Source organism: Pristiophorus japonicus, chromosome 3 (genome assembly GCF_044704955.1).
Source record: "Pristiophorus japonicus isolate sPriJap1 chromosome 3, sPriJap1.hap1, whole genome shotgun sequence".
Lineage (NCBI taxonomy): Eukaryota > Metazoa > Chordata > Chondrichthyes > Pristiophoridae > Pristiophorus > Pristiophorus japonicus.
The window spans coordinates 198868463-198896016 of record NC_091979.1 but is presented as its reverse complement, the minus strand read 5'-3'; the positions used below and the strand labels follow the sequence as shown (position 1 = coordinate 198896016).

At 45.6% G+C, this 27554-nt stretch overlaps 1 protein-coding gene across 4 annotated transcripts in view; it reads right to left on the bottom strand.

The window, feature by feature from the left end:
* The window catches only part of LOC139260068 (partitioning defective 3 homolog B-like), a 1396127-nt gene that overhangs the window by 758959 nt on the left and 609614 nt on the right, over positions 1–27554 (bottom strand). For all 4 annotated transcript variants that reach the window (XM_070876196.1, XM_070876197.1, XM_070876199.1 and 1 more), the window contains one exon: positions 27008–27147. In XM_070876196.1, coding sequence (XP_070732297.1) covers positions 27008–27147 — 140 coding nt within the window. The remainder of the gene's footprint in view (positions 1–27007; positions 27148–27554) is intronic.

Below are 27554 nucleotides of genomic sequence, written 5' to 3'. Positions count from 1 at the left end.
CCAGGTCTTGTTGCATGCTGAAAAAGACTGATTATCTGAGGAGTTGCGAATAGAACTGACCACTGTGTAATCATCAGTGAACATCACCACTCCTGATCTTATGATGGAGGGAAGGTCATTGATGAAGCAGCAGAAGATGGTTCGGCCTAGGACACTGCCCTCCACACGAACCACAGATCAAAGTTAAACACCTGGGACATTCTGGAGTGTTTCCCATTAAGACAACATGGAAGCAGACAAAGCAGCATCAAATAGATTTTAAGCAACAATGAGCATACAAATAATGACGGATAGGAAAAGACCCTCTGGTCCATCCAGCCTGTCCCACACAAATAGCGTGCCTTATGCATCATAGTATATAGACCACACTATTCCAAAATCATGTGATCTCCTGTGAGAGGCGATAAACGAAACAAAAACCCAATGTTTTCGGTAGTGCTGATTTTCCGTCTACGTTACTCTAATGCCACTTTGGCGCATCCATCAAACAAAATACAGATGAGGGATTTAATTCAATCCACCAAGCTCATTCTTGCCTAAAAATCTACAATGTCCCCCTTTACAGCATCTAATTGCATCCACTACCTTACACTGTTGATCATTCCAGGCATGGATTACTCTTTGCATGAAGTAGTGCTGCTTGACATCAGTCCTGAACTTGCCTTTTACCAAGTTGTACCAGTTTTCCCTTCTTCTGCAGTGTTCAGGGTTAATCTTTTCTGTTCCACTTATACCCCTGAAAGGTGCCTTTGTATTCATCTGTTTAAAGCTTCCTAACCATTCCTCGTAACTTAGTTTCACCACCATTCTTCCAAGCATGGTCAAATGGAGGCAATAAACACCATCACTAGGATTATGCAAAAACTTGAAATGAACAGGACAACGCTTAGACTTATCATATGTAAATTACAAATAGTTTTTCATTAATTTTGGCAACAAGTGTATAAATAGGAAGATTCCACTCAACTGTTTCACGATTTCTAATCTTAGTTTCCGATTCAATGTATTTACAAAGTGTTTTTTCCTCTGTTTATCTAAATGACAAATTGGGGTAGAGGTAGGAAAGAGAAAAGCGAGGTGAAGGTGAATGGACCAAAGTCTTTTTTCTACAAGGCCACAAACAGAATGGCTCCCAATCCCAAGTTACTTGTTGCAATAAAGAAAGGTTCAAGGAATCATCACTTTTTTGAGCGTGAACAAGGCTTTCAAAATCGAACCAGTTCTGCTACAAACAGGAACTATGGGATAAAATCAGAACAGTGCTGTAACGTATGCACCTGTGAGTATGCTCACAGGTTTGTAGAGCTGTTAAGGTTGCAGCCCCTGTTCCACTATTTAAAGGGGCTGCTGCTGAAATTCTGGCTGCACTTCAGTCCCACACTGCTGATCTTTGGGCACCCTGTGTAGAGGGGAGCGGGTAGGTCCCAAGGCCTCCTCGTAGGACTGCTCCTGGGCACGGACAAGGGTGCCATCAGCCGGTCCAGGCAGCGGGCGGTTGAGGGGGTCGTTCAGCCTGCCTCTCTTCCGCGCCTACATCCGGGCCAGGATGTCCTTAGAGATGGAGCACGCGGTGTCCACAGGTACGCTCGCGGCCTTCCGCGAGAGGTGGGCACCGGAGTGACTGGAGTGCATTATTATCTCCGGCAACCAAATTTTAATTTGATTTTATATGTTTTAAAGTTTAATTTGTTTTAAATGCCAGTTTTAGTGTCCCCCTCCCCTTTTATAGGGGGCACTTGTAAATTATGATTTTAGAGCCCCCAAAAAAACTACAAAAATACAAAAAAAAAAGGGCCTTGGGAAATGTTTGGAGTGTCCCCCAGATCGGGGGGCACTTGACCTAATGTTTATTTTGTTTACTCTAAAAGAGTTGTAGAGCTGTTGAGGTTGCAGCCCCTGTTCCACTATTTAAAGGGGCTGCTCCTGAAATTCTGGCTGCACTTCAGTCCCACGCTCCTGATCTTTGGGCACCCTGTGCAGAGGGGAGCGGGGGTAGGTCCCAAGGCCTCCTCGTAGAACTGCTCCTGGGTACGGCCAAGGGTGCCATCAGCCGGTCCAGGCAGCGGGCGGTCGAGGGGGTCGTTCAGCCTGATTGCCTGCCTCTCTTCCGCGGTTACATTCGAGCCAGGGTGTCCTTGGAAATGGAGCACGCGGTGTCCACCGGTACGCTCGCGGCCTTCCGTGAGAAGTGGGCGCCGGAGGGACTGGAGTGCATCATCACCCCCGGCAACCAAATTTTAATTTGATTTTATATGTTTTAAAGTTTAATTTGTTTTAGTGTCCCCCTCCCCTTTTTCAAGGGGCACTTGCATAATGTATGATTTTAGTGTCCAAAAAAACCCATTAAAAAACACAATAAAACGCCCTCCCCAAAAATATCAAAAAAGGGCCTTGAAAAATGCTTGGAGTGTCCCCCAGATCAGGGAGCACTTGATCTGTTTATTTATTGTTTCCAATCAAAATAGTGTAGAGCTGTTGCCCCAGATCAGGGGGCACTTGATTAATTGGTTAATTTGATTACAACCAACCAAAAGAGTTGTAGAGCTGTTGCGCTTAGGGAGGGCGGACAAGCGTTGGTGTACATCAGCACCCAGCATGCGACTTTCTGTCTTCAGACCCTGCAGAGATACCTACACATCGAGCCCTCCTAGGTGGCGTGCGCTGGCGACATATTTCTTCCGCCAGCAGTACAGCCTCAATTACGACAGGTAGCTTCTGTTTGTGAGCCTGGGGTGTGACAGGACCGCCATGCGGGGGCTGTCTGTATTTTACCAGGAACTCATCAGGGCCTGGAACAGAGTCGCCACCAAGCGCAGCTCTCCACTGTCTGGAGTGGCGGCTGTCCTGCAGGAGCCGCTGCCCAGGAATCCGTCCCTACACGACCGAGATTTTAGTGGCAGGCGGAAGAGAGGGCTGTGGCTGGTGAGGTAACCAGGGTCAGGGACCTGCTCGATTGTGGAGGAGCGGGCTGGATGGTGCCAGACATGCTGGCACGGCGCCTAAACTGGGCCGACGTCCGCTGCGCGGCCAATGCCATCGAATCGCTAAAAACAGCGTTGGGTCCTGACTCCGTTAGGTGTGTCGAGGAGGCTCAAGCATGTGGGGAGATCCCGTCCAAACTGACCCCTACCAGACAGAATTCCTCATCGGCACCAAGCCCAGAAACCTCCCTCGGGAGCAGGCGCCTCACAAGGTTGAGCCTCCTCGAGTTAATCCCCTCTGTGCCTTTCAGTTTTGCGAGGATGGGTTTCCTGTATGGGCTGCTCTTGCACACACTCCACGTTGCCATCCTCGTCTGCCATCCAGACACACCATGGCGCACCATCTTGCCGTCCGGAGGAGGCGGGGGTCCCCATTGGAGTGCACTCTACACGGGCGTCCTCCTTCTATGTATTGGGGACTTGGCCTGGAGGGTGTTGCATGGAGCAGTCCCGTGCAATAAGTTTTTAAGTCAGTTCACGGGCTCCCAGGCCGCCTGCAACTTCTGCGGTCTGGAAGAGTCCGTGTTCCATGCTTTTATTTAATGTAAGAGGTTGCAACCTCTGTTCCATTATTTGAAGCGGCTGCTCCTCAAATTCTGGTTGAACTTCAGTCCCACACTCCTGATCTTTGGGCACCCTGTGCAGAGGGGAGCGGGCAGGTCGGAAGGCCTCCTCGTAGGACTTCTCCTGGGCACGGCCAAGGGGGCTATCAACTGGTGCAGGCAGCAGGCGGTCATTCAGCCAGACTGCCAGCCTCTCTTCGACGGTTACCTCCGAGCCAGGGTGTCCCTGGAGATGGAGCACGCGATGTCTACCGGTATGCTCTCGGCCTTCCGCGAGAGATGAGCGCTGGAGGGACTGGAGTGCATCATCACCCCCGGCAACCAAATTTTAATTTGATTTTAATGTCTAAAATTTAATTTGTTTAAATTATCGCTTTTAGTGCCCCACTCTTTTTTCCCAAGGGGGCACTGGTAATAATTTGTGTTTTAGTTCCCTCAAAAAAAAGGGGGGAGCACTTGAAAAGCTTTTGGAGTGTGTCCGCTGCTTTAATCAGGGGACACTTGATTATTTGTTTTCTACAAAAATAGTTGTAGAGCTGTTGCATTGTGAGTGGCTTAGCCAGTCACGTGATGTTCACAAGACTCAATAAAACCCCAGTCAGTTGAGTCTCGGTCATCCACAATGAGATATGCTGTTGTGAGCCGAATGGATAAACTGGTAATGTATCGTGTGATTGTTCAACCTTTGTTAATAAATCAACTAGTTCTTACTAGCAATGTGTTGCTATGAATTCTTAAGCAAAGAACCCATGAAGCAAATACATTACAAGTGCCAATTACAAACACACATGGAGGTGCTGGGGAGAAAATGCGCTTGATCTTTTGCTATTTATCCTTGCTCCATAAAATTTGGGTAACCAACGGGAGACATTGGAGGCTTGTTCTACCGGTGGGAATTTTTTAACGATGAACTTCTGAGTGCTCACATAAACAAGCAATTATCCTGCTGACAGCTGCACTAATGCCAGCTTAATTTCCCCACCCGGTAACTTTGTCCTCAACACTGTTATTGCAATTATATATGTCAGAAATTAAAGAGACCAAAAAGGAACTATTTTTTCTCCTCTCTGTTCCTGAACTTACGCTGGGCTATGATTTCACAAACAGCAGCAGCCATCTAGTACCTCACCAAAATGACAATCCTTCTCATACTAGCCTGAAGCGCATTATCAGGCTTTCCAACACACCCAACATAACAAGCCTCTTAGTAACAAGGTCACGGATTCAAGTCTCAGTCCAGAGACTTGAGCACAAATCTAAGCTGACACTCCCAGTGCAGCATTGAGGGAGTGCTGCGCTATCAGAGGTGGCGTCTTTCAGATGAGATGTTAACCCAAGTCTTCCCTCTCAGGTAGACATAAAAGATCCCAAGGCACTATTTCAAGGAAGAGCAGGGGAGTTCTCCCTGGTTTCCTGACCAATATTTATCTCTCAACCAACACCTAAAAGCAGGTTAACTGGTCATTTATCACATTGCTGTTTGTGGGACCTTGCTGTGCACAAATTGGCTGCCACGTTTCTTACATTACAACAGTGACTACACTAAAAAGTCTTTCATTGGCTGTAAAGTGACTTGGGACGTCCTGCAGTCGTGAAAGGTGCTATATAAATGCTTTCTTTATCCATGCTCACTTTCCAGTTAAGGTTTATGGACACCAATCTGGAGCAAGAACTGTACTCGACTTTCCCCCTCCTATCCCATAACCAGCGCAGTGCCTTCCAATGTTTAAAAAAGCATACAGGATACTGGACTTTATAAATAAAGGCCCAGAGTACAAAAGCAAGGAAGTTATGACGAACCTGCATAAAACACTTGGTCGACGGCAACTAAAGTATTGTGTCCAATTCTGGGCACCGCACTTTAGGAAGGACCTGAAGGCTTTAGAGAGGGTGCAGAAAAGATTTACAAGAATGGTTCCAGGGATGAGGGATTTCAGTTACGTGGATAGACTGGAGAAGTTGGGGTTGTTCTCCTTAGAGCAGAGAAGGTTGAGAGGAGATTTGCTGGAGATGTTCAAAATCATGAGTGGTCTGGGCAGAGTAGGTAGGGAGAAACTTTTCCCATTGATGGAAGGGTCGAGAACCAGAGGTCTGTGATTTACTGTGATTGGCAGACGATCCAAAGGCGACATGCGGAAATACTTTTTTACGCAGCGAGTGGTTATGATCTGGAATGCACTGCCTGAAAGGGTGGTGGAAGCAGATTCAATTGTTGCTTTCAAAAGGATAAGTACCTGAAGGAAAACATTTTCAGGGCTATGGGGGAATGGGACTAGCTACGGTGTTCTTGCAGAGAGTTGGTATGGACTCAACGGGCCAAATGGCCTCCGACTGTGCTATAATGATTCTATGATTCTTTAAATTGTTATAAACCACCAGAAATCGTAACTTTGGGCCCTGCTGCACCTAAATGTTTGGGTGTAAATTTACAGCAATTGAGACTGCTGTAACTGCAGGAAACTCACGTTCTCTGGTCTTTTGCTTTAGGTGCGGAGACACGTTAATGAGACAAGTGCGGATTTGGTGCACACGATCAAGAAAATCCACGCATAGCGATGTTTCAGCATAAAACAGTTATGCATGAATTTCCTCAGAAATTAGTAATGCAACTCCACTCTCTCGTCATAGTTATGCCAAAACCTTTTAGGAAATTCCGGTGTGGAGCTAGCATCGGTATAGGCACGGTGGACTAAGTGGTCTCCTTCTGTGTTGAAGTGTCAATGATTCTACATGTTGACTATCTATCCAATTGGAATCACCTTCTCTTCTGCATTCTAAAGATCCAGGCATGCTAGTCTTCGCCAAATGCTCACGGTCATAAATCCAGGACTATGCCTTGAAGGAGTTTGGGTGCCAGCAATACAAATACAAGAGGACTGGAATATCAGTCTCTGTTTATCCGGCTATCAGTCTATCATCCTATCCGCCTATCAGCCTAGTCACACACTGAATATAAAGAGGTGGAAGGGAAAAATTATGTTTATTCAGATGGGAATGGGTGAAACTGAACCTTAACTTGCAGTGTAATGCAACAAGTTAAAATATTAATCCACTTTTTGATGGGTGTGTCCCCTACTCTGTACAGACTATTGGCCTGATCAAGCAGTAGTTAAGTTACTACACAGGGTAAGGCAGCAGGGATGCTTTCAGCCCCCATTGCAAGTGACAACCAACATCGCATCACCTCTACACTGTGAAAGAATAAAGTTGAGAGTATTTTACCTTTGTCTTGTGAACCCTCCATTATCTCTATTTAGTGCCATTCATGCCTAGCCATTGAAGTATGCCTGCAAGATATGCCTCCAGCACTGAACTATACATCCTCAGGGACCGATTACTCCAAATCTTCCAGACGAGTGACTGACATAATGAGCAGTGCTCATTCCTTAAATCCCAAGCCATGCACATTTTTCGCATGGTTCACTCTTGTCAGGAGCAATATCTTGCATAAACAAAATTACACTCTGCAGCACCTGTCACTACACCAGCCTGCACCATCTCCCATGAAGACATATCGGCCTTCTGATGTTTGTAGAATGGCACAATGTCTCCTCTCCTGGATATTCCTAAAGAGTCCAGTTCGCTCGAACAACAACTTGCATTTATATAGAGTGTTTAACGCAGCAAAAAAAACTCCCAAGGCTCCTCGCAGAAGCGTAATCAGACAAAAATTGACTCTGAGCCAAAAAGAGGACATATTAGAAGGGGTGACAAAGAGCTTGATCAAAGTGAACACAAGGCCTATGTCCCGAGTTGTTCTCATCCTGTGGCTGGTCTCAGAGATTTGTATTGATCAACTGGCAGCTGTGGACTCATCACCTGAGCCTCTACTGGTGAAGCACAGAAAATAATATGCAATTCCAAAAATTGGAGCATACACATCATGAAGTGTCTCACATAACAGAATGCTTTAAAAAAAAAACACTTCTTATAGGTAGCTTTATGAAACCATTAACTCCACATTCTGAGCCCAGATGAGAGTTCTGGGGGTGAGTGTAACGTGACACTAAAAGGAGAGTTTCATCATCAGCTCTCCTTTAAAAAATATCAAAACAGTTCTAAAAAAAGGAATTAATGTTACTATCTCTTTTAGGGGCGGATTTTCGTCTCCTCTTCACTCCATTTTTCACCCCGGAGCAGCGGCAATGGCGGCGGGAAGCCTCTAGCGACCCACAGCGGTCCTCTGATCTGCCCAGAAGAGCTGCACCTGGTGTGCAATGCCCCTGTTGCGACTCTGGCGCGAGTTTGGTCTATTGCCCGATCTGTAAGTCCTGAAACGTGCCTTGCACTGACCGCCTGGGAAATCAGGGCAGTCCAACGATGCCGACAGCAGAGAGGTAGGTGATGGGCTCCTAAAGTACGTGTGATTGTTTTGTCTTTTATTTTTTTTTGTGATTTATGTTATTGTGGCATGGGCAATGTGTTGGGAATGTTTTTGCATTTTTTTTTTAAGGTTTCCCCCGCCCCAGGCGATTCTCGGAGCGCTCCCGGGCAGGTTCTTTAGCTCAGGAATTTCCTGTGATAGTGCCCAAGAGAGGTGTGCAATGCCTCCCTTACAGCTGCGCCCCAACACAGGGGCCAGCTACCCAAACTTACTTACTGAGGCGCAAATTCTTCCCGGCCGCAAACTTCACTGCCTCGCCACCATTACTGCCCCAAACACATCAAAGCTGAAAATCCAGACCATTTCTATGGTTTCGGACACATTTCATTTAAACAGTGAATAGCAGTCATTTTTATGGATGAGGATGGGGAGGGGGATAAAGAAGCTGGGGGCATGGAAAGGAGAGAAGAAATGGCATGGAGAAACTACAAAGTCCAATGGTCTAAGGAAACCTAAACATCAAGGCAGTTGTAATTGCACACTGAACCAAGACGGGTTAGTAATTATATCTACTGCTGTTATTCCAGCTCCCTTTCTCCGTTATACTGTTTCATGCTGGGGACCTTGAGGCATTCCAGCAGTCAGAGGTAATGCAGTTTACAAAGGACAGGAAAGTAGAAACATAGAAACATAGAAAATAGGTGCAGGAGTAGACCATTTGGCCCTTCGAGCCTGCACCACCATTCAATATCATGGCTGATCATTCACCTCAGTACGCCTTAGCTGCTTTCTCTCCATACCCCTTGATCCCTTTAGCCGTAAGAGCCATATCTAACTCCCTCTTGAATATATCCAATGAACTAGCATCAACAACTCTCTGCGGTAGAGAATTCCACGGTTAATAACTCTCTGAGTGAAGAAGTTTCTCCTCATCTTGGTCCTAAATGGCTTACCCCTTATTCTTAGACTGTGTCCCCTGGTTCTGGACTTCACCAACATCAGGAACATTCTTCCTGTATCTAACCTGTCCAATCACGTCAGAATTTTATATGTTGCGATGAGATCCCCCTCATCCTTCTAAACTCCAGTGAATACAGGCCCAGTCGATCCAGTCTCTCCTCATATGTCAGTCCTGTCTTCCTGGGAATCAAGCTGGTGAACCTTCGCTGCACTCCCTCAATAGCAAGAACGTCCTTCCTCAGATTAGGAGACCAAAACTGAACACAATATTCCAGGTGAGGCCTCACCAAGGCCCTGTACAACTGCAGTAAGACCTTCCTGCTCCTATATTCAAATCCCCTAGCTATGAAGGCCAACATACCATTTGCCTTCTTCACCGCCTGCTGTACCTGCATGCCAACTTTCAATGACTGATGTACCATGACACCCAGGTCTCGTTGCACCTCCCCTTTTCCTAATCTGCCGCCATTCAGATAATATTCTGCCTTCGCTTTTTTGCCACCAAAAAGGATAACCTCACATTTATCCACATTATATGCATCTGCCATGCATTTGTCCACTCACCTAACCTGTCCAAGTCACCCTGCAGCATCTTCGCGTCCTCCTCACAGCTCACACCGCCACCCAGCTTAGTGTCATCTGCAAACTTGGAGATATTATACTCAATTCCTTCCTCTAAATCATTAATGTATATTGTAAATAGTTGGGGTCCCAGCACTGAGCCCTGCGGCACCCCACTAGTCACTGCCTGCCATTCTGAAAAGGACCCGTTTATCCCAACCCTCTGCTTCCTGTCTGCCAACCAGTTCTCTATCCACGTCAGTACATTACCCCCAATACCATGTGCTTTAATTTTGCACACCAATCTCCTTTGTGGCACCTTGTCAAAAGCCTTTTAAAAGTCCAAATACATCTCATCCACTCATTTCCCGAACACAATTTCCCAGCTAATAAGAATTTCCTTCAGTTCCTCCTTCTCACTACACCTTCCGGAAGGTTATTTGTGTCTTCCTTCGTGAAGACAGAACCAAAGTATTTGTCCAACTGGTCTGCCATTTCTTTGTTCCCCATTATAAGTTCACCTCAATCTGACTGCAAGGGACCTACATTTGTCTTCACTAATCTTTTTCTCTTCACATATCTAGAGAAGCTTTTGCAGTCAGTTTTTATGTTCCCAGCAAGCTTATACTTTATTTTCCCCCTTCTAATTAAACCTTTTGTCCTCCTCTGCTCTATTACAAAATTCTCCCAGTCCTCAGATTTGCTGCTTTTTCTGGCCAATTTATATGCCTCTTCCATGGATTTAACACTATCCTTAATTTCCCTTGTTAGCCACAGTTGAGCCACCTTCCCCATTTTATTTTTACTCCAGAGAGGGATGTACAATTGTTGAAGTTCATCCATGTGATCTTTAGTTGTTTGCCATTGTCTATTCACCGTCAATCCTTTAAGTATAATTCGCCAGTCTATTCTCGCCAATTCACACCTCATACCATCGAAGTTACCTTTCCTTAAGTTCAGGACACTAGTCTCTGAATTAACTGTGTCACTCTCCATCTTAATAAAGAATTCTACCATATTATGCTCACTCTTCCCCAAGGAGCCTCGCACAACAAGATTGTTAATTAGTCCTTTCTCATTACACATCACCCAGTCTAAGATGGCCAGCCCTCTAGTTGGTTCCTCAACATATTGGTCTAGAAAACCATCCCTAATACACTCCAGGAAATCCTCCTCCAACAGAGAGGGAGATAAACTGTTCTTCATGAATGTTGTTACCCCAAATCCTCACACCCCATGAAAGGAGCTATAAATGAGTTAATGTGTCTCACCTGCTTCTGTCCCTAACTCACCCTCACCACCCGTTAAACACTCATATCACATGCAGACTTCACTTCTCCAATGCACTACTTGTCAATTTCCATAAACTCCAACTTGCATCAAGTCTACAGCAGAGAAATAAGCCAGTTGGGCTAACTGGTCTATGCCAGTGATCAAACTCCACATGAGCCTCCTCCCACCCCTCTTTATCTCACCCTGCCACATACTCTTCTTTTACTTTCTCCCTCAGGTTATTATCTAGTTTTTCTACATGCACGTATGTTACTCACGTCAACTACTTCATGTGATTGCATGTTCCACATTCCTACCAGTCTTTGGGAAAAGACGTTTCTCCTGAATTCGGTACAGGATTTATTAGTGACTCTCTTATATTTATGGCCTCTAGTTTTGATCTCCTCCACCCCCCTGCCCACCCCGCCCTTTATGCCCATTAGTTTACCTAGTAAGGAAGGACATAGTAATAGTAATAGCAATGCAATAGTAAGGAAGGACATGAGCTTGGATGATGTGGAATCTTTATGGGTGGAGCTACGGAATACCAAAGGGCAGAAAACGCTAGTGGGAGTTGTGTACAGACCACCAAACAGTAGTAATGAAGATGGGGACAGTATCAAACAAGAAATTAGGGATGCGTGCAATAAAGGTACAGCAGTTATCATGGGCGACTTTAGTCTACATAGTAACTGGGCTAACCAAACTGGTAGCAATGCAGTGGAGGAGGATTTCCTGGAGTGTATTAGGGATGGTTTTCTCAACCAATATGTCGAGGAACCAACTAGAGGGCTGGCCATCCTAGATTGGCTGATGTGTAATGAGAAAGGACTAATTAACAATCTTGTTGTGCGAGGCCCCTTGGGGAAGAATGACCATAATATGGTAGAATTCTTTATTAAGATGGAGAGTGACACAGTTAATTCAGAGACTAGGGTCCTGAACTTGGGGAAAGATAACTTCGATGGTATGAGGCGTGAATTGGCTATAATAGACTGGCGAGTGATACTTAAAGGGTTGACGGTGGATAGGCAAAGGCAAACATTTAAAGATCACATGGATGAACTTCAACAATTGTACATCCCTGTCTGGAGTAAAAATAAAACGGGGAAGGTGGCTCAACCGTGGCTAACAAGAGAAATTAAGGATAGTGTTAAATCCAAGGAAGAGGCATATAAATTGGCCAGAAAAAAGCAGCAAAGCTGAGGATTGGGAGAATTTTGTAATCGAGCAGAGGAGGAAAAAGGGTTTAATTAGGAGGGGGAAAATAAAGTATGAGAGGAAGCTTGCTGGGAACATAAAAACTGACTGCAAAAGCTTCTATTGGTATGTGAAGAGAAAAAGAATAGTGAAGACAAACGTAGGTCCCTTACAGTCAGATTCAGGTGAATTTATAAGGGAGAACAAAGAAATGGTGAGGAGGCGCGGCTGGAAATTGACCCGGCATCTGAATCCATCTGGACCAAACTAACCTTCCGGATATACTAGGGGACTGAGGGACTAGTGAGAAGGAGGAACTGAAGGATATCCTTATAAAGCGGGAAATTGATGGGATTGAATGCCGATAAATCCCCTGGGCCTGATCGTCTGCATCCCAGAGTACTTAAGGAAGTGGCCCTAGAAATAGTGTATGCATTGATGATCATTTTCCAACAGTCTGTTGATTCTGGATCAATTTCTATGGACTGGAGGGTAGCTAATGTAACACCACTTTTTAAAAAGGAGGGAGAGAGAAAGCAGGTAATTATAGAGCGGTTCGCTTGATATCAGTAGTTGGGAAAATGTTGGAATCAATTATTAAAGATGAAATAGCAGCGCATTTGGAAAGCAGTGACAGGATCAATCCAAGTCAGCATGGATTTATAAGAGAGAAATCATGCTGGGCAAATCTTCTAGAATTATTTGAGGATGTAACTAGTAGAGTGGACAAGGGAGAACCAGTGGATGTGGTGTATTTGGACTTTCAAAAGGTTTTTGACAAGGTCCCACACAAGAGATTGATGTGCAAAATCAAAGCACATGGTATTGGGGTAAAGTACTGACGTGGATAGAGAACTGGTTGGCAGACAGGAAGCAGAGAGTCGGGATAAATGGGTCCTTTTCAGAATGGCAGGAAGTGACTAGTGGAGTGTTGCAGGGGTCAGTGCTGGGACCCCAGCTCTTTACAATATACATTAATGATTTAGATGAAGGAATTGAGTGTAATATCTCCAAGTTTGCAGATGACATTAAACTGGGTGACGGTGTGAGCTGTGAGGAGGACTCTAAAAGGCTGCAGGGTGACTTGGACAGGTTAGGTGAGTTGGCCAATGCATGGCAGATGCAGTATATTATTGATAAATGTGAGGTTATCCAATTTGGCGGCAAAAACGAAGGCAGATTATTATCTGAATGGCAGCAGATTAGGAAAGGGGGAGGTGTAACGAGACCTGGGTTCATCAGTCATTGAAAGTTGGCATGCAGGTACTGCAGGCGGTGAATGGTATGTTCACCTTCATAGCTAGGGGATTTGAGTTTCGGAGCAGGGAGGTCTTTACTGCAGTTGTACAGGGCCTTGGTGAGGCCTCACCTGGAATATTGTGTTCAGTTTTGGTCTTCTAATCGGAGGAAGGACGTTCTTGCTATTTAGGGAGTGCAGCGAAGGTTCACCAGACTGATTCCCGGGATGGCGGGACTGACATATGAGGAGAGACTTGATCAACTGGGCCTTTATACACTGGAGTTTAGAAGGATGAGAGGGGATCTCATAGAAACGTATAAGATTCTGACGGGACTGGCCAGGTTAGATGCGGGAAGAATATTCCCGATGATGGGGAAGTAAGAACCAGGGGACACAGTCTTAGGATAAGGAGTAGGTCATTTAGGACTGAGATGAGGAGAAACTTCTTCACTCAGAGAGTTGTTAACCTGTGGAATTCCCTACTGCAGAGAGTTGTTGATGCCAGTTCATTGGATATAGTCAAGAGAGAGTTAGATATGGCCCTATGGCTAAAGGGATCAAGAGGTATGGAGAGAAAGCAAGAAAGGGGTACCGAGGGAATGATCAGCCATGATCTTATTGAATAGTGGTACAGGCTTGACTGGCCAAATGGCCGACTCCTGCACTATTTTCTATGTTTCTAGTACTTTTCTCTAGTGACAGTGATTGTTTTAAGATGTTTCCTCCCCTCCCAATAGCCTCTTAATTATCAATTATTGGGGTGCTTTTAGTGTCTTCTACCATGAAGACCGATACAAAATTTGTTCAAAGTCTCTGCTATTTCCATGTTTCCCAGTATTAATTCCTCAGTTTCATCCTCTAAGGGACCAATGTTTACTTTAGCTACTCACTTCCTTTTTATATACCTCTTACTATCTGTTTTTATATTTCTTGCTAGTTTACTCTCATAAACGATCTTACCTCTATTATTTTTTTAGTAGTTCTTTGTAATAACTCATTAGAAAATTTGCCAGTTTGTGGTGCAACGACAACTGCCGTTTCTTTGGATTTGGATCCAACATTTGCTTGATGAGGGCACATTTTACAATTTGTACTGTGCGCTCTGCTGCATCATTTGAAGCAGGGTGGTACGGTGGAATCTTGGTATGTTTCACACCGTTTCTGCTCATGATCTGTGCAAATTCTTCTGAACAAAATTGTGGCCCATCATCAGACACAATTTATTTTGGGAGGCCATATGAAGAAAACAATCTTCGCAAATTGTCTCGTGTTTTACTTGTTGTTATTTTCCGCACCAGAAACACCTCTACCCACTTGGAATGGTTATCATAATGAACAATTGCTGTCCATCTAGTTCAGCAAAATCTACATGTAGCCTTTGCCACACCATGGGAGGCCATTTCCATGCCTGTAACAGTAATGATGGTGGTTTCTTGCTTACCGATTGACATGTCATACACTGACTAATTATGTACTCTATATCTTTATCGAAACCTGGCCACCATAAGTAACTGTTTGTAAAACTCTTGGTCAAGCACATTCCCAGGTGCTGGTCATGAAGATCTCCTAATAATTTGGACCTGAACTTATTTGGGATCATCATCATCATAGGCAGCCCCTCGGGGTCGAGGATGACTTAATTCCACACTAAAAATGAGTACTTAGGTGACTGATGAACTCATTTTAAACGGTGGAAGATACCTGTGTGTGAATTCTTTTAACGTGGGGTGGCTGTTACACACCAGCCACCAAACAAGCTTCATGGATCAAGGTCTGGTCCAGTGGCAAGGGGATCCAAGATGACTGGAGACCAGGCTCCGCCCCATGTGCCAATACATACACACAAACTCAAACATACTCCTACTGTCCTCCTTCCTTCCTCCTTCCCACAGGACCTCTCTCTACATGAAATTCATAGTACGCAATGTGATCCTCATGACCTCACATCCTCACTATTGGCCTAGGCTGTGCCTTCCCTTGGTCTTCTCCACCCTGTTCCACCTCTGGGCTCCGACCTCTCCGCGCCTCGTCCATCCTCTCCGCTCCCGATCTCCGGACCTCGCCTGCCCCGACCTCCGGAACTCGCCGCTCCCGACCTCCAGGCTTCCGTCCTCTGCTTGTCCCGCTCCTGCTCAGGGGTCCCAACCCCTCCACTAGGCTCCGCCACACTCCAAGAGATGCCACCAATCATCTACCTGCATTCTGATGACGTCTAATTTTGTCGCCCTCTCGAGACCATTATTGATTCTGCTGCTGTGGTGGCTAGCTTTTTTGATTTGCCCACAGCTCCAGCCTCGCGCTCCAAACTGCTTTGTCTTATTTGGGATAACTACTCTTGCAGCCCACATGATACAATCTTTATCTTTATTCATTCCTATGAACGAAGTCTGGATGAATATATTTCTCTGATACCTGGTTTGGCCATCCATTTACTATATAATCGTACACCTGTGACATAACTGGGTCACCTTTGGTTGCTCTACGAATCTCTTCAGCTGTGACTGGCAGCTCATCAATGTCTGAGAAATAGAACACTTCTACATTAGAGATAATGTTCTCAGTTTCTAGTCTTTTGAATTCTTGCTCAACTTTCTCCTCGAGTGCATATGGTACGGGATGCGGCTTGCAGTAAACTGGTCTTGTGTCCTGTACTCTGATACTCGCCTTGAAGTCTTGAATCGGACTACCTGTTTTGCGGAACACCTTTCGTTACTGATTGATGACGTCATCTTTCGATGCAAATCTCGTTTCAACACGAAAAATATAATTCCAATCCAGCTTCAGTGATCCCAACTAATTTCTACCCATCAAGGAAGGCTTGTCTCCTGTTACTATTATGCGTGGCAAACTCTGAAATGGATCCTTATATTTCACCGGTATGGTGATATGTCCGACAACAGGGATTTGCTCTCCTGAGTAGCCTCGCAGTTCTATCTTCGATTTCTCCAGTCGAAAATCACTCAACTTGTCGCTCCTCCTTTAAGATTTTCTTTAAACCATAACTCTTTGACCAAGCTGTCCTAATATCTCCTTAGGTAGCTTGTCTCAAATTTTGTCCAATAATCCTCCTGTGAGGCATCTTGAGACGTGCTACTATATTAAATGCGCTTAAAGTAATGCAGGTTGCTGTTTTTTTATTCATTTATAGACCAATGACAGGTCTACAAAGGCTGCACCGGTATTGGATTTCTTCTAGAATCCGGCCATGATGTGCATTGCAAGGGCCAAAACATGATGACAGCAACTGCGTTTAGGCCGGAATCCCGCTTGTTCTGTGGAGATCACTGATTCAGCGAGCGGGCTTACTCTCCAGAGGATGATACATTCCAGGTGTTTGTAAGTCGTGCACAGGAGTGATATCGGCCTATACCTTCCCGGGTCATTGGTCAGTTTGCCCAGTTTGAGCATGGCAATGATAGTCACCTCCCACCAATCTTTTGAGTTGCATCCAATTTTGGTGTACAGTTCGCCACCCATTGAAGACCCCGGGGCCGAGTTGAAGAAGAAATACTGGGGGGAATACCATCTCCACCGGCCGCCTTCCCTTTCTTCATTGCGGCTAAACCTTCTTCATTTCATCTATGCTGATGGCGGTGGGGTCTTGTATAGGGATTGAGGTCATTTTCCGGTGCAGTTGACAATGGATCTCTTGCTTGGTACTTTTGTCGAGCGGTTCATTTATGCTCCCCACCTGTTTGGAGGCAATGGAGTTGGGCTGTACTTTTGAGATCCGATATCCGATTCGTGGCTCCAAAGACGTCATAGTAGAGCCCAGGTACAGAGACTAGAGTGTGTGAAGTCCGGACCTTCAACACACTCAATCCACTCAAAGGTGTGGAAGCTGGCAGCCTTCACGCAGCCCACTCTGTTAAGCGAGAAATCACAACTAATGCCATCAACCCGGCGACTGAACATCAATCAACGATCTCCGGGTCTTCAGAACAACAACTCAAACCACCATAACAGCCCTTTTGAGGATCAAGCAACACGTCAGATAGGTGCTGGAACAAGGATCCTCTAACTCAACATTGAGGGAAATGCGAGTATTTCACGAAGTTCAGGATGCACAATATTGCCGTCCTCATGATCTTGGAAACCCATGTCTCCAATGATCAACAGGTCAGCCACCATCGTATCCATGGATACATCCTCACGACTAGCGACTGACGCATAAAATATGACCTGGCCACATATGTGAAGAACACCATCATGGATTTTGACATCTCTCTCCCCCCGCAAACTGAAGAAGCCAATGTCATCAATATAGGAGAGCTGCACATTAACATCACTAAATAAAAAAAATATTGTCTGATCATTGTCTCATTGTTGTTTGTAGGATCTTGCTGTGTGCAAATTGGCTCCTACGTTTTCCTACATTACGTCAATGACTACACTTCAAGAGTGCTTCCTTGGCTGTAAAGTGCTTTAGTACTTTGAGGTTGTGAAGGACGTTACATAAATGCAAGAATTTTCTTTTATTTTCCCTTCAGAATAGAATTTCAGCAACAATGACTTGCATTGATATAGCATCTTTAACGTAGAAAAACATTTCAAGTCTCTTCAAAGACATAATCAGACAAAAAAGGACACAGGGCCCAAGTTTCGACCGACCCGTAGAACGGCGCACCTCCGAGAGGTCCGCTGACTTTCTAGAACGAAAAGCGTGCCTAATATTTACTTTGGTATTCTCCACCATGACCAGGCCTGTTGTGGACTCAGCGCAGCGCAGCAGAAGCAGCGGGGGACGGAGCTACAGCCCCGCGCCAAAAAGAGCGGCGGCAGCTGCGCGCTAGCGCAGTGGAGTCTGTGCGCGTGCGCAGTAGCTCTTGGCCCTCCCGGCGCATCCTCTCTCTGGGCGACCCTATCTGTGGCCGAAGGGACGACACGATGTTCGCAGCCCCTATTCCGGGCCAAGTGGCCTGCGGCATAGGCCGGACGCTGCCTTCCTGTGCTCCCTGAACAGTTCCCATGGCAACACGGCAGTATGGAGCGTGTACACAGGGAGATTTAGGCCACTTTGTTTGCAGTGCTAAGGAAATAATGTTGGCAGTCTATATAGTATACTCCAGTACATAAACTTAATTACTTTGAGCATGCATATATGACATATTTACCTAGCACTCTTTTCAGGAGGCAGGACCCGCTGTTCTTGGATTAGCAGCCCTGCCGGATCTTACCCCTTTCATGGCTATTTATCTCAAATAGTATCAGCATTTTACACGATGACTAAGTATGCTGCAGTAGGTGAGGTAGGAAGTTTAAATTTATATTCATTGATTTTTTTAAATTATTTATTTATTTATTGATTGATTTATTGATTTAATTTTCATTGATTATTGATGATGGCTCTTTATTTTTAAAAGTGAAGTGTTTAATGCTTTGTAAAATCCTCGAACTTCCCTTCCCCCACCACCATCTCTGGCTACCTGCGCCTGATTTCTAAAGTGTCCACAAGGTTTTTCAGAATGTACAAAAGTGGACACTTACTCTGGCCTAACTTAGTTTGGAGCAACTATTTGCTGGCCAAACTTGCTTAAATGGCCAAAACAGGCGTAAGTGGCTGGGAATGCCCCCTTTTGAAAAAAAAACTAAACCTAAAAATAAAACCTAACTAACTCACTTGCACTGGCGCAAATTAAATGGCCAGAATTGCAACTAAAAAGATACTCCAGAAAAATCAAGTTGCTCCAAAAAAAACGGAGCAACTCCTGGGGAAATTTGGGCCCACAGAGACAAAGAAGATAGAGAGAAGGGGCAACCAAAAGCTTTTACAAAGAGGTGGGTTTTAAAGAGGCTATTAAAAGGAGGAGAGGGAGGTGGCAAGGCAGAGGAATTTAGGGACGGAATTCATAAGTGTGGAGTCGAGATGATTGAAGGCACAACCGCCAATGATAGGGCAAAATGAAAGGGGGAATGCACAAGAGACAAGAGTCAGAGGAATGGAAGGTCATGGGAGAAGTGAGGGGAGATATGGAGTGAGGCTAGGGCTGGAGGAGGGGCAAGGCCATTAGGATGTTAAATGCGAGGAAGAGAATTTTACATTGGAGGCACTGGGGGTCCAGGAACCAATGTCGATCAGCAAAACCAGGGGTGATGGACGAATGGGACTAGGTGTGGGTTAGAAAACCTGATCAGAGAGATTCAAACAGTTGCAGGAAAGATGAGCAGAGATTTGAGAGGTGTTAACATGTTGAAGCATTTTGGAGAAAGAGAGATTGGAGATGGGACAGTATCTTGCAAGGACAGAAGGGTTGAGTATCGGTTTTTGGGAGGAGGGGTGATGGTGGTTTTAAAAGCAAGGATTCCAGTGGCTGAAGGATGGGAACTGTTATGTCTTGAATAAAGAGTCAGACTAGATACTGCAAGCTCAAATGTGTGACCGTAGTCCTTTATTACAGATCTCAGAATGCCTCTCCAGCCTGTGAGGCCTCCTTATATACAGGTGCTCCCAAGGGATTGTGGGATCCCTTGTGACTCCAGGGGATAAGCCCTCTGGTGGTTAGACATGGTATTTACAGGTTTACATACATAACAGGAACCATTTACAATAGCATGGGGGAGCCAGGAAGTGAAGCTGGGCAGTCAGCAATTAGTGGGAATGGAGTCAAGGGAGCAGGAGCCTTAGCCAAAATGAGTTTGGAGAGAACAGGAGGGGAGATAGGAGTGAAACTAGAGGATGGCCGGAATAAGGGATAGCGCAGGAGGGAGCATTGTGGGGGAGGGAGGGGGCGGAGGAGGTGAAGAGTTTTCTGGCAGGAAGAGGAAGGGGCAGTTGCGTGATTTGAATAGTCTGAACTAGGAATATGTTCCTTTTGTTTAGCTTGTACATCACCCATGCCACACACTTGCTTCTGGTCCACTTCAATGACATCCATTATAGTCTCCTCAAAATATCTAACAGGATAGCAATTGGGAATGAAAACCACCCCTAACAACGACGTGCATTTACATGGTCCACAGAGGTGTAATCACACAGAATTGGGTACCAAGGCAAAAAAAGGAGATATTCGGAGGGATCACCAAAAAAAGGTGTGTTTTAGGGAGGATCCTAATGGTAGAGAGAGATAGGGAAATTGAGAGATGATAGGGTTTTGGGAGGGAATTCCAGAATGAGGGGTCTAGACAACTGAAGGCATGACCACCAATGTTAGGACAAAGTGAGTGCGGAGTGCACAAAAGGCCAGAGTCAGGACAACAGAGTGTTTGGGGGAAGGCACGATGTAGGGCTAGAAGAGACTACGGAGCTAGGAAGGGGAAGACCATGAAGAGATTTAAACATGAAGATGAGAATTTTAAATTCAAGGTACTGGAAGACCGGGAGTCAATGTATGTTAGCAACAGCAGTGAAAATGGGTAAGCAGGATTTGTTGCAGGATAGGATACGGACAGTAGAGTTTTGGATGAGCTCAAGTTTACAGAGGTTGGCGAATGGGTGGCCAGCCTGGAGAGAATTAGAATAGTCAAGTATTGAGGTAATAAAAGCAAGGATGAGGATTTCAACGAGATATGGGCTGATACAAAGCAGAGACAGGCTATGTTATGGAGGTGGAAGTAGGCAGTCTTGGTCATGAAAAGTATATGGGATCTGAAACTCACTTCAGGGTCAAATAGGATGCCAGGCTTGCAACAATCTGGTTCAACTTGAAAGAGTGGCCAGTTAAGAGAATGGAATCAAATGCAAGGGTAAGGAGTTTGTAGCAGGGTTAAAAACAATGGGCTGGATTTTCGGCTTTCCCGATGTTGGGGTGTTAATCGCGGCGGGGTGGTAAAGATACCACCTGAAACAAGTTTGCGCCCTCAACTTGGAAATTTGGCAAAAAATAAGGATCCACGATCGGGGGCAATAAATCAGACGAAACACAATGGACTTTGCTCGCCTGAGCCCAAAATCGCAGCATTAAAAAAGTTTTGTTGTTGTTTCGTGGCCTGCAACATAACGTTGTATATTGCATGGTTTTATTTTGGTGGGGGGAGTTTTTGTGGTTTTGCTGCAGTAAAATTTATGATTCATCATTTGCCATTGGTGTCTTGTGCATCTTTCCAACATTCACCGGAGATGTGCCTTTACGGGGGCACATTGCGTGTCCAGTATAAGCTCAATCCCTCAGTTTCCTCTATTTAGGAGAGCCGGTCTATTATGAGCTAACAACTTGTGACTCTTGGTCCAGCAGCATCTCCATGCTGTCTCCCCCGTGGATGGTGTGGTTATCCAATGGAGGCTTCGCCAGGCTCCTCTTCGTCATCCTCCTCCTCTTCCTGAGGTGGGCATGCAATCCCCACTGGCAATGCCTGGCCCCACCGGGGCACAAACAGAGGCACAAAAGAGCCGAAAATGCAGCCCATTGGGCTTTGGTCTTCCTAATGTTTCACTGAAAGAAATTGCGGCTCATCCAAAACTGGATATTGGACAAGCAGTCTAACAACACTAAGGCAGTGCAGGCAGAGGGAGGTAGAGTGGGTTGTTATCAGCGTACATATGGAGGGCCCCAAGGTCAGATCCTTAGCAGGCTCTGGAGGAACATGGAGGAACATGGAGGCAGAAAGAGAAGCCATTGGTGAAGTTGCTCTGGTTACAATCAGAGTAGAACCAAATGAGGGCAATCACATTGAGGTCAACAACAGAGGAAAGAGCTTGGAGAAGAATGGCATGATTAATCATGTCAAAGGCTGCAGAGATCAAGAAGGATGTGGAGGGATCATTCATCACAGTCACACAGGACATCATTGATTAGGGCCGGTTTGCTGCTGTGAAGGACGGAAACCTCATTGCAGGAAACATAGGCATCAATTTGGGAGGAGATGAGTTCAAGGACTTGAGAGGAATGGGAGGTTGAAGATGTTTGCAAGGACAAGAAATTATTGGTATTTTATTTTAAAGGAAGGGGCTAATGACGGTGGTTTAGAAAACAGGAGTAGAAACATAGAAACATAGAAAATAGGTGCAGGAGTAGGCCATTCGGCCCTTCTAGCCTGCACCGCCATTCAATGAGTTCATGGCTGAACATGCAACTTCAGTACCCCATTCCTGCTTTCTCACCATACCCCTTGATTCCCCGAGTAGTAAGGACTTCATCTAACTCCTTTTTGAATATATTTAGTGAATTGGCCTCAACAACTTTCTGTGGTAGAGAATTCCACAGGTTCACCACTCTCTGGGTGAAGAAATTCCTCCTCATCTCGGTCCTAAATGGCTTCCCCCTTATCCTTAGACTGTGTCCCCTGGTTCTGGACTTTCCCAGCATTGGGAACATTCTTCCTGCATCTAACCTGTCTAACCCCGTCAGAATTTTAAACGTTTCTATGAGGTCCCCTCTCATTCTTCTGAACTCCAGTGAATACAAGCCCAGTTGATCCAGTCTTTCTTGATAGGTCAGTCCCGCCATCCCAGGAATCAGTCTGGTGAACCTTCACTGCACTCCCTCAAAAGCAAGAATGTCCTTCCTCAGGTTAGGAGACCAAAACTGTACACAATACTCCAGGTGTGGCCTCGCCAAGGCCCTGTACAACTGTAGCAACACCTCCTTGCCCCTGTACTCAAATCCCCTCGCTATGAAGGCCAACATGCCATTTGCTTTTTTAACCGCCTGCTGTACCTGCATGCCAACCTTCAATGACTGATGTACCATGATACCCAGGTCTCTTTGCACCTCCCCTTTTCCTAATCTGTCACCATTCAGATAATAGTCTGTCTCTCTGTTTTTACCACCAAAGTGGATAACTTCACATTTATCCACATTATACTTCATCTGCCATGCATTTGCCCACTCACCTAACCTATCCAAGTCGCTCTGCAGCCTCATAGCATCCTCCTCGCAGCTCACACTGCCACCCAACTTAGTGTCATCCGCAAATTTGGAGATACTACATTTAATCCCCTCGTCTAAATCATTAATGTACAGTGTAAACAGCTGGGGCCCCAGCACAGAACCTTGCGGTACCCCACTAGTCACTGCCTGCCATTCTGAAAAGTCCCCATTTACTCCTACGCTTTATTTCCTGTCTGACAACCAGTTCTCAATCCATGTCAGCACACTACCCCCAATCCCATGTGCTTTAACTTTGCACATTAATCTCTTGTGTGGGACCTTGTCGAAAGCCTTCTGAAAGTCCAAATATACCACATCAACTGGTTCTCCCTTGTCCACTCTACTGGAGAGGGAACAATTTACAACAGCAAGGGAACAAAGAAGGTAAGATGAGCAGTCAGCAGTTTAGTGGGAATGGGGTGAAGGGAGCAGCAGATGGTTCTCACGTCATGTTAAGCTCGGACGGCACCAGAGAGATACAGGTGAAATTGGCTGAGCCAGGAAGTAGCATGGGGGATAAACTTGCAGAGGCAGCTGAACAGATAGTCTCAATCTTAGCGATAATGAAATCCATGAGTTTCTGGCATTCATTGGAAGCAGAGAGGGCAGTGAGAGGGGTTTAAGGAGATGGTTAATAGCAGAGAACAGAAGCTGGGGATTATCTTTGCTCTCCAGGATGATCAGGGAGTAGTGAATGGTTTTGGCAGAGGAGGATATGATCCTATAGTATCCTTCATGTGATCCATCCAGAATTGGTGATGGATGGCTAAACGTTTGGTACATTTCCACTTCCCACACCAATCACCTTTATAACCTCACTGAATGAGATTGTCAGTTAGCATTGAATTAGGGTCAGTTTAAAACTATGCACTCATGTGCAACAGGAAATAAGATTCATTACATTTATAATCATTACACTCATCACAGGAGGAAACATGAAGTTATCACAAACAGAAGTAAAGGGCCACTAAAGATTCAGTTGCTGCATAAACTGTTCGTGTTTAACTTAAAAATCAGAATGTAGATTCAGGTGCAGATTTGAGGGGCAGGGTGAGAAAGAGAGATTGGGGGGAGAAAGAGGAGATTGGAGAGGAAAGGGAGAATGGGGGGAGGGGGAAGAATGGGGGGGAAGGGAGAATGGGGGGGGAGGGAGAATGGGGGGGGAGGGAGAATGGGGGGGGGAAGGGAGAATGGGGGGGGAGAATGGGGAGGAAGGGAGAATGGTGGGGAAGGGAGAATGGGGGAAGGGAGAATGGGGGAAGGGAGAACGGGGGGGAAGGGAGAACGGGGCGGAGGGAGAACGGGGGGGGGAGGGAGAACGGGGGGGAGGGAGAATGGGGGGGAAGGGAGAACGGGGGGGGGAGGAAGAATGGGGGGGGGAGGAAGAATGGGGGGGGGAGGAAGAATGGGGGGGGAAGGGAGAATGGGGGGGGAAGGGAGAATGGGGGGGGAAGGGAGAATGGGTGGGGGAGAGGGAGAATGGTGGGGGAGAGGGAGAATGGTGGGGGAGAGGGAGAATGGTGGGGGAGAGGGAGAATGGTGGGGGAGAGGGAGAATGGTGGGGGAGAGGGAGAATGGTGGGGGAGAGGGAGAATGGTGGGGGAGAGGGAGAATGGTGGGGGAGAGGGAGAATGGTGGGGGAGAGGGAGAATGGTGGGGGAGAGGGAGAATGGTGGGGGAGAGGGAGAATGGTGGGGGAGAGGGAGAATGGGGAGGTGGAGGGAGAATGGGGGGGAGGGAGGGAGAAAGAATCAGGGAAATGGAGAATGCGGGGGAAAGGGAGAATGAGGGGGGGAAAGGGAGAATGAGGGGGGAAAGGGAGAATGAGGGGGGGAAAGGGAGAATGAGGGGGGAAAGGGAGAATGAGGGGGGAAAGGGAGAATGAGGGGGGAAAGGGAGAATGAGGGGGGAAAGGGAGAATGAGGGGGGAAAGGGAGAATGAGGGGGGAAAGGGAGAATGAGGGGGGAAAGGGAGAATGGGGGGGAAGGGAGAATGAGGGGGGGGAAAGGGAGAATGAGGGGGGGGAAAGGGAGAATGAGGGGGTAAGGGAGAATGAGGGGGAAAGGGAGAATGAGGGGAAGGAAGAATGGGGTGAAAGAAAGGATGAAAGAAAGGGTAAAAGAAGAAAAGAAAGGCTTGCATTTATATAGCGCCTTTCACAACCACCGGATGTCTCAAAGCGGTTTACAGCCAATGAAGTACTTTGAATGTAGTCACTGTTATAATGCAGGAAACATGGCAGCCAATTTGCGCACAGCAAGCTCCCACAAACAGCTATGTGATAATGACCAGATAATTTGTTTTTATTATGTTGATTGAGGTATAAATATTGGACAGTTCACCGGCGATAACTACCCTACTCTTCATCGAAATGGTGTCATGGGATCTTTTATGTCCACCTGAGAGAGCAGATGGGATGTTGGTTTAATGTCTCATCCGAGAGATGGGACCTCGTACAGTGCAGTACTCCTTCAGTACTGCACTGGAACGTCAGCCTAGATTTTTATGCTCAAGTCCATGGAGTGGGACTTGAACCCACAAATTGGCAGATGAAGTATAATGTGGGAAAATGAGAGGTTATCCACTTTGGCAGAAATAATAGAAATTATAATTTAACTGGAGAAAAATTGTAAGTGGTGCTGTACAGAGAGACCTGGGGGTCCTTTTGCATGAAACATAAAACATTAGTATGCAGGTACAGCAAGTAATCAGGAAGGCAAATGTAATGTTGGCCTTTATTGCAAGGGGGATAGAGTATAAAAGCAGAGAAGTCCTGCTACAACTGTACAGGGTATTGGGGAGGCCACACCTGGAGTACTGTGTACAGTTGTGGTCCCCGTATTTAAGGAAGGATAAACTTGCATTGGAGGCTGTTCAGAGAAGGTTCACTAGGTTGATTCCGGAGCTGAAGGGATTGATTTATGAAGATAGGTTGAGTAGATTGGGCCTATACTCATTGGAGTTCAGAAGAATGAGAGGTGATTTTATTGAAAGTTATAAGATAATGAGGGGGCTCGACAAGGTGGATGAAGAGAGGATATTTCCACTCATAGGAGAAACTAAAACTAGGGGATATAGTCTTAGATTAAGTGGCCGCCCATTTAAAACTGAGATGAGGAGAAATTTCTTCTCTCAGAGCGTCGTAAATCTATGGAATTCTCTGCGTCAGAGAGCAGTGAGGCTGGGTCATTGAATATATTAAAAGTGGAGACAGACAGATTTTTGAGCGATAAGGGAGTAAAGCGTTATGGGGAGCAGGCAGGGAAGTGGAGCTGAGTCCATGATCAGATCAGCCATGATCTTAATGGCGGAGCAGGCTCGAGAGGTCAAATGGCCTACTCCTGCTTCTATTTCTTATGTTCTTATGTAAACTCCTGACTCAGAGGTGAGAGTGCTATAACTGAACCACAGCTGACACTGGGGAGGGGAGTGAAAGGGAGGAGGGGAGTGAAAGGGAGGAGGGGAGTGAAAGGGAGGAGGGGACGAAAGGGAGGAGGGGACAAAAGAGACAGTCAAGTGTCATCCAAATAGTCTTCCTGCCCCCCTCCCCCGTCATCTCCAATATTTTTATGACTAATAAACAAAAGTGCTTAAAAAAATTAGAAAATTAAAAAAAAACATGTTTTTTAAGGCTCCTGTGATTTAATCCAATAATTAATTTGGAGGGGTGGCAACTCTAGTTGGTCAAGAGCGGAGGTTTGAGCAAATGATTCCCCACGGGGGAAGGGAAAGCAACCACATACATCATGCCAACAGCCTAAGAGCAGGTAGCATATATGGTCTCTCAAGTGGGAACGACACAGAGTGCAGGGATACCTAAGGAAGCGAAGGGTTAAAAAAAATGTAATAGAACTTAAATCATCTGCAAAATACTAGATACAACTAGCAGCATCTTGTGTGTGAAAATCAAGCACAAAAATGGGCAACAGAGTTTAATATTGCGAAAGTACAGCATAAAATGACAAGCATGTCATGTCAAATGATTCTGGGTCGTCATAAATTCTGCATTAAGAAAGGACAAATCAATAAATCTGTGTAGCAGGTTAGAAAAACACACATTCTATCGTCTAGAACTTGTAGAAACAGAAGAATTCTTTACCTCCAGGATTCTGTCTCCAGTCTGCAGTCTACCATCTTTCACTGCTGCCCCTCTCTGTAGAATATTTTTGACTAGGATGGGACCAGGTCCATGTACAGATGACTCTCTGGTGACTACTGTAAAACCAAGACCTTCTGAACCTGGACATAGGGAGAAATTAAGGGAAAAGTTGCTGGAATGAACTATTTCATTAACAGAACAAGCATTAACATGTCTCTATAAACTTAGCATCCATTGAAAACCCGTCGTTAATATTGTGTAGTAAAATACAGATACACTCGAGCTTCTCAATAGATCAGTTTTACCACCACACAAGTATATCGTAAAGAAAAGTTACAGTTTTTCATTTAAAAACATGCAGTCAGAAATAATGCACAATATACCATGTAACACTCTCCATAAATTTAATCTCAACCAAAACTCTGCTGATCGTATCCTAACTCACACCAAGTCCCATTCGCCTATCATCATAGGCAGTCCCTCGAAGTCGAGGAAGACTTGCTTCCATTCTAAAAATGAATTCTTAGGTGACTGAACAGTCCAATAT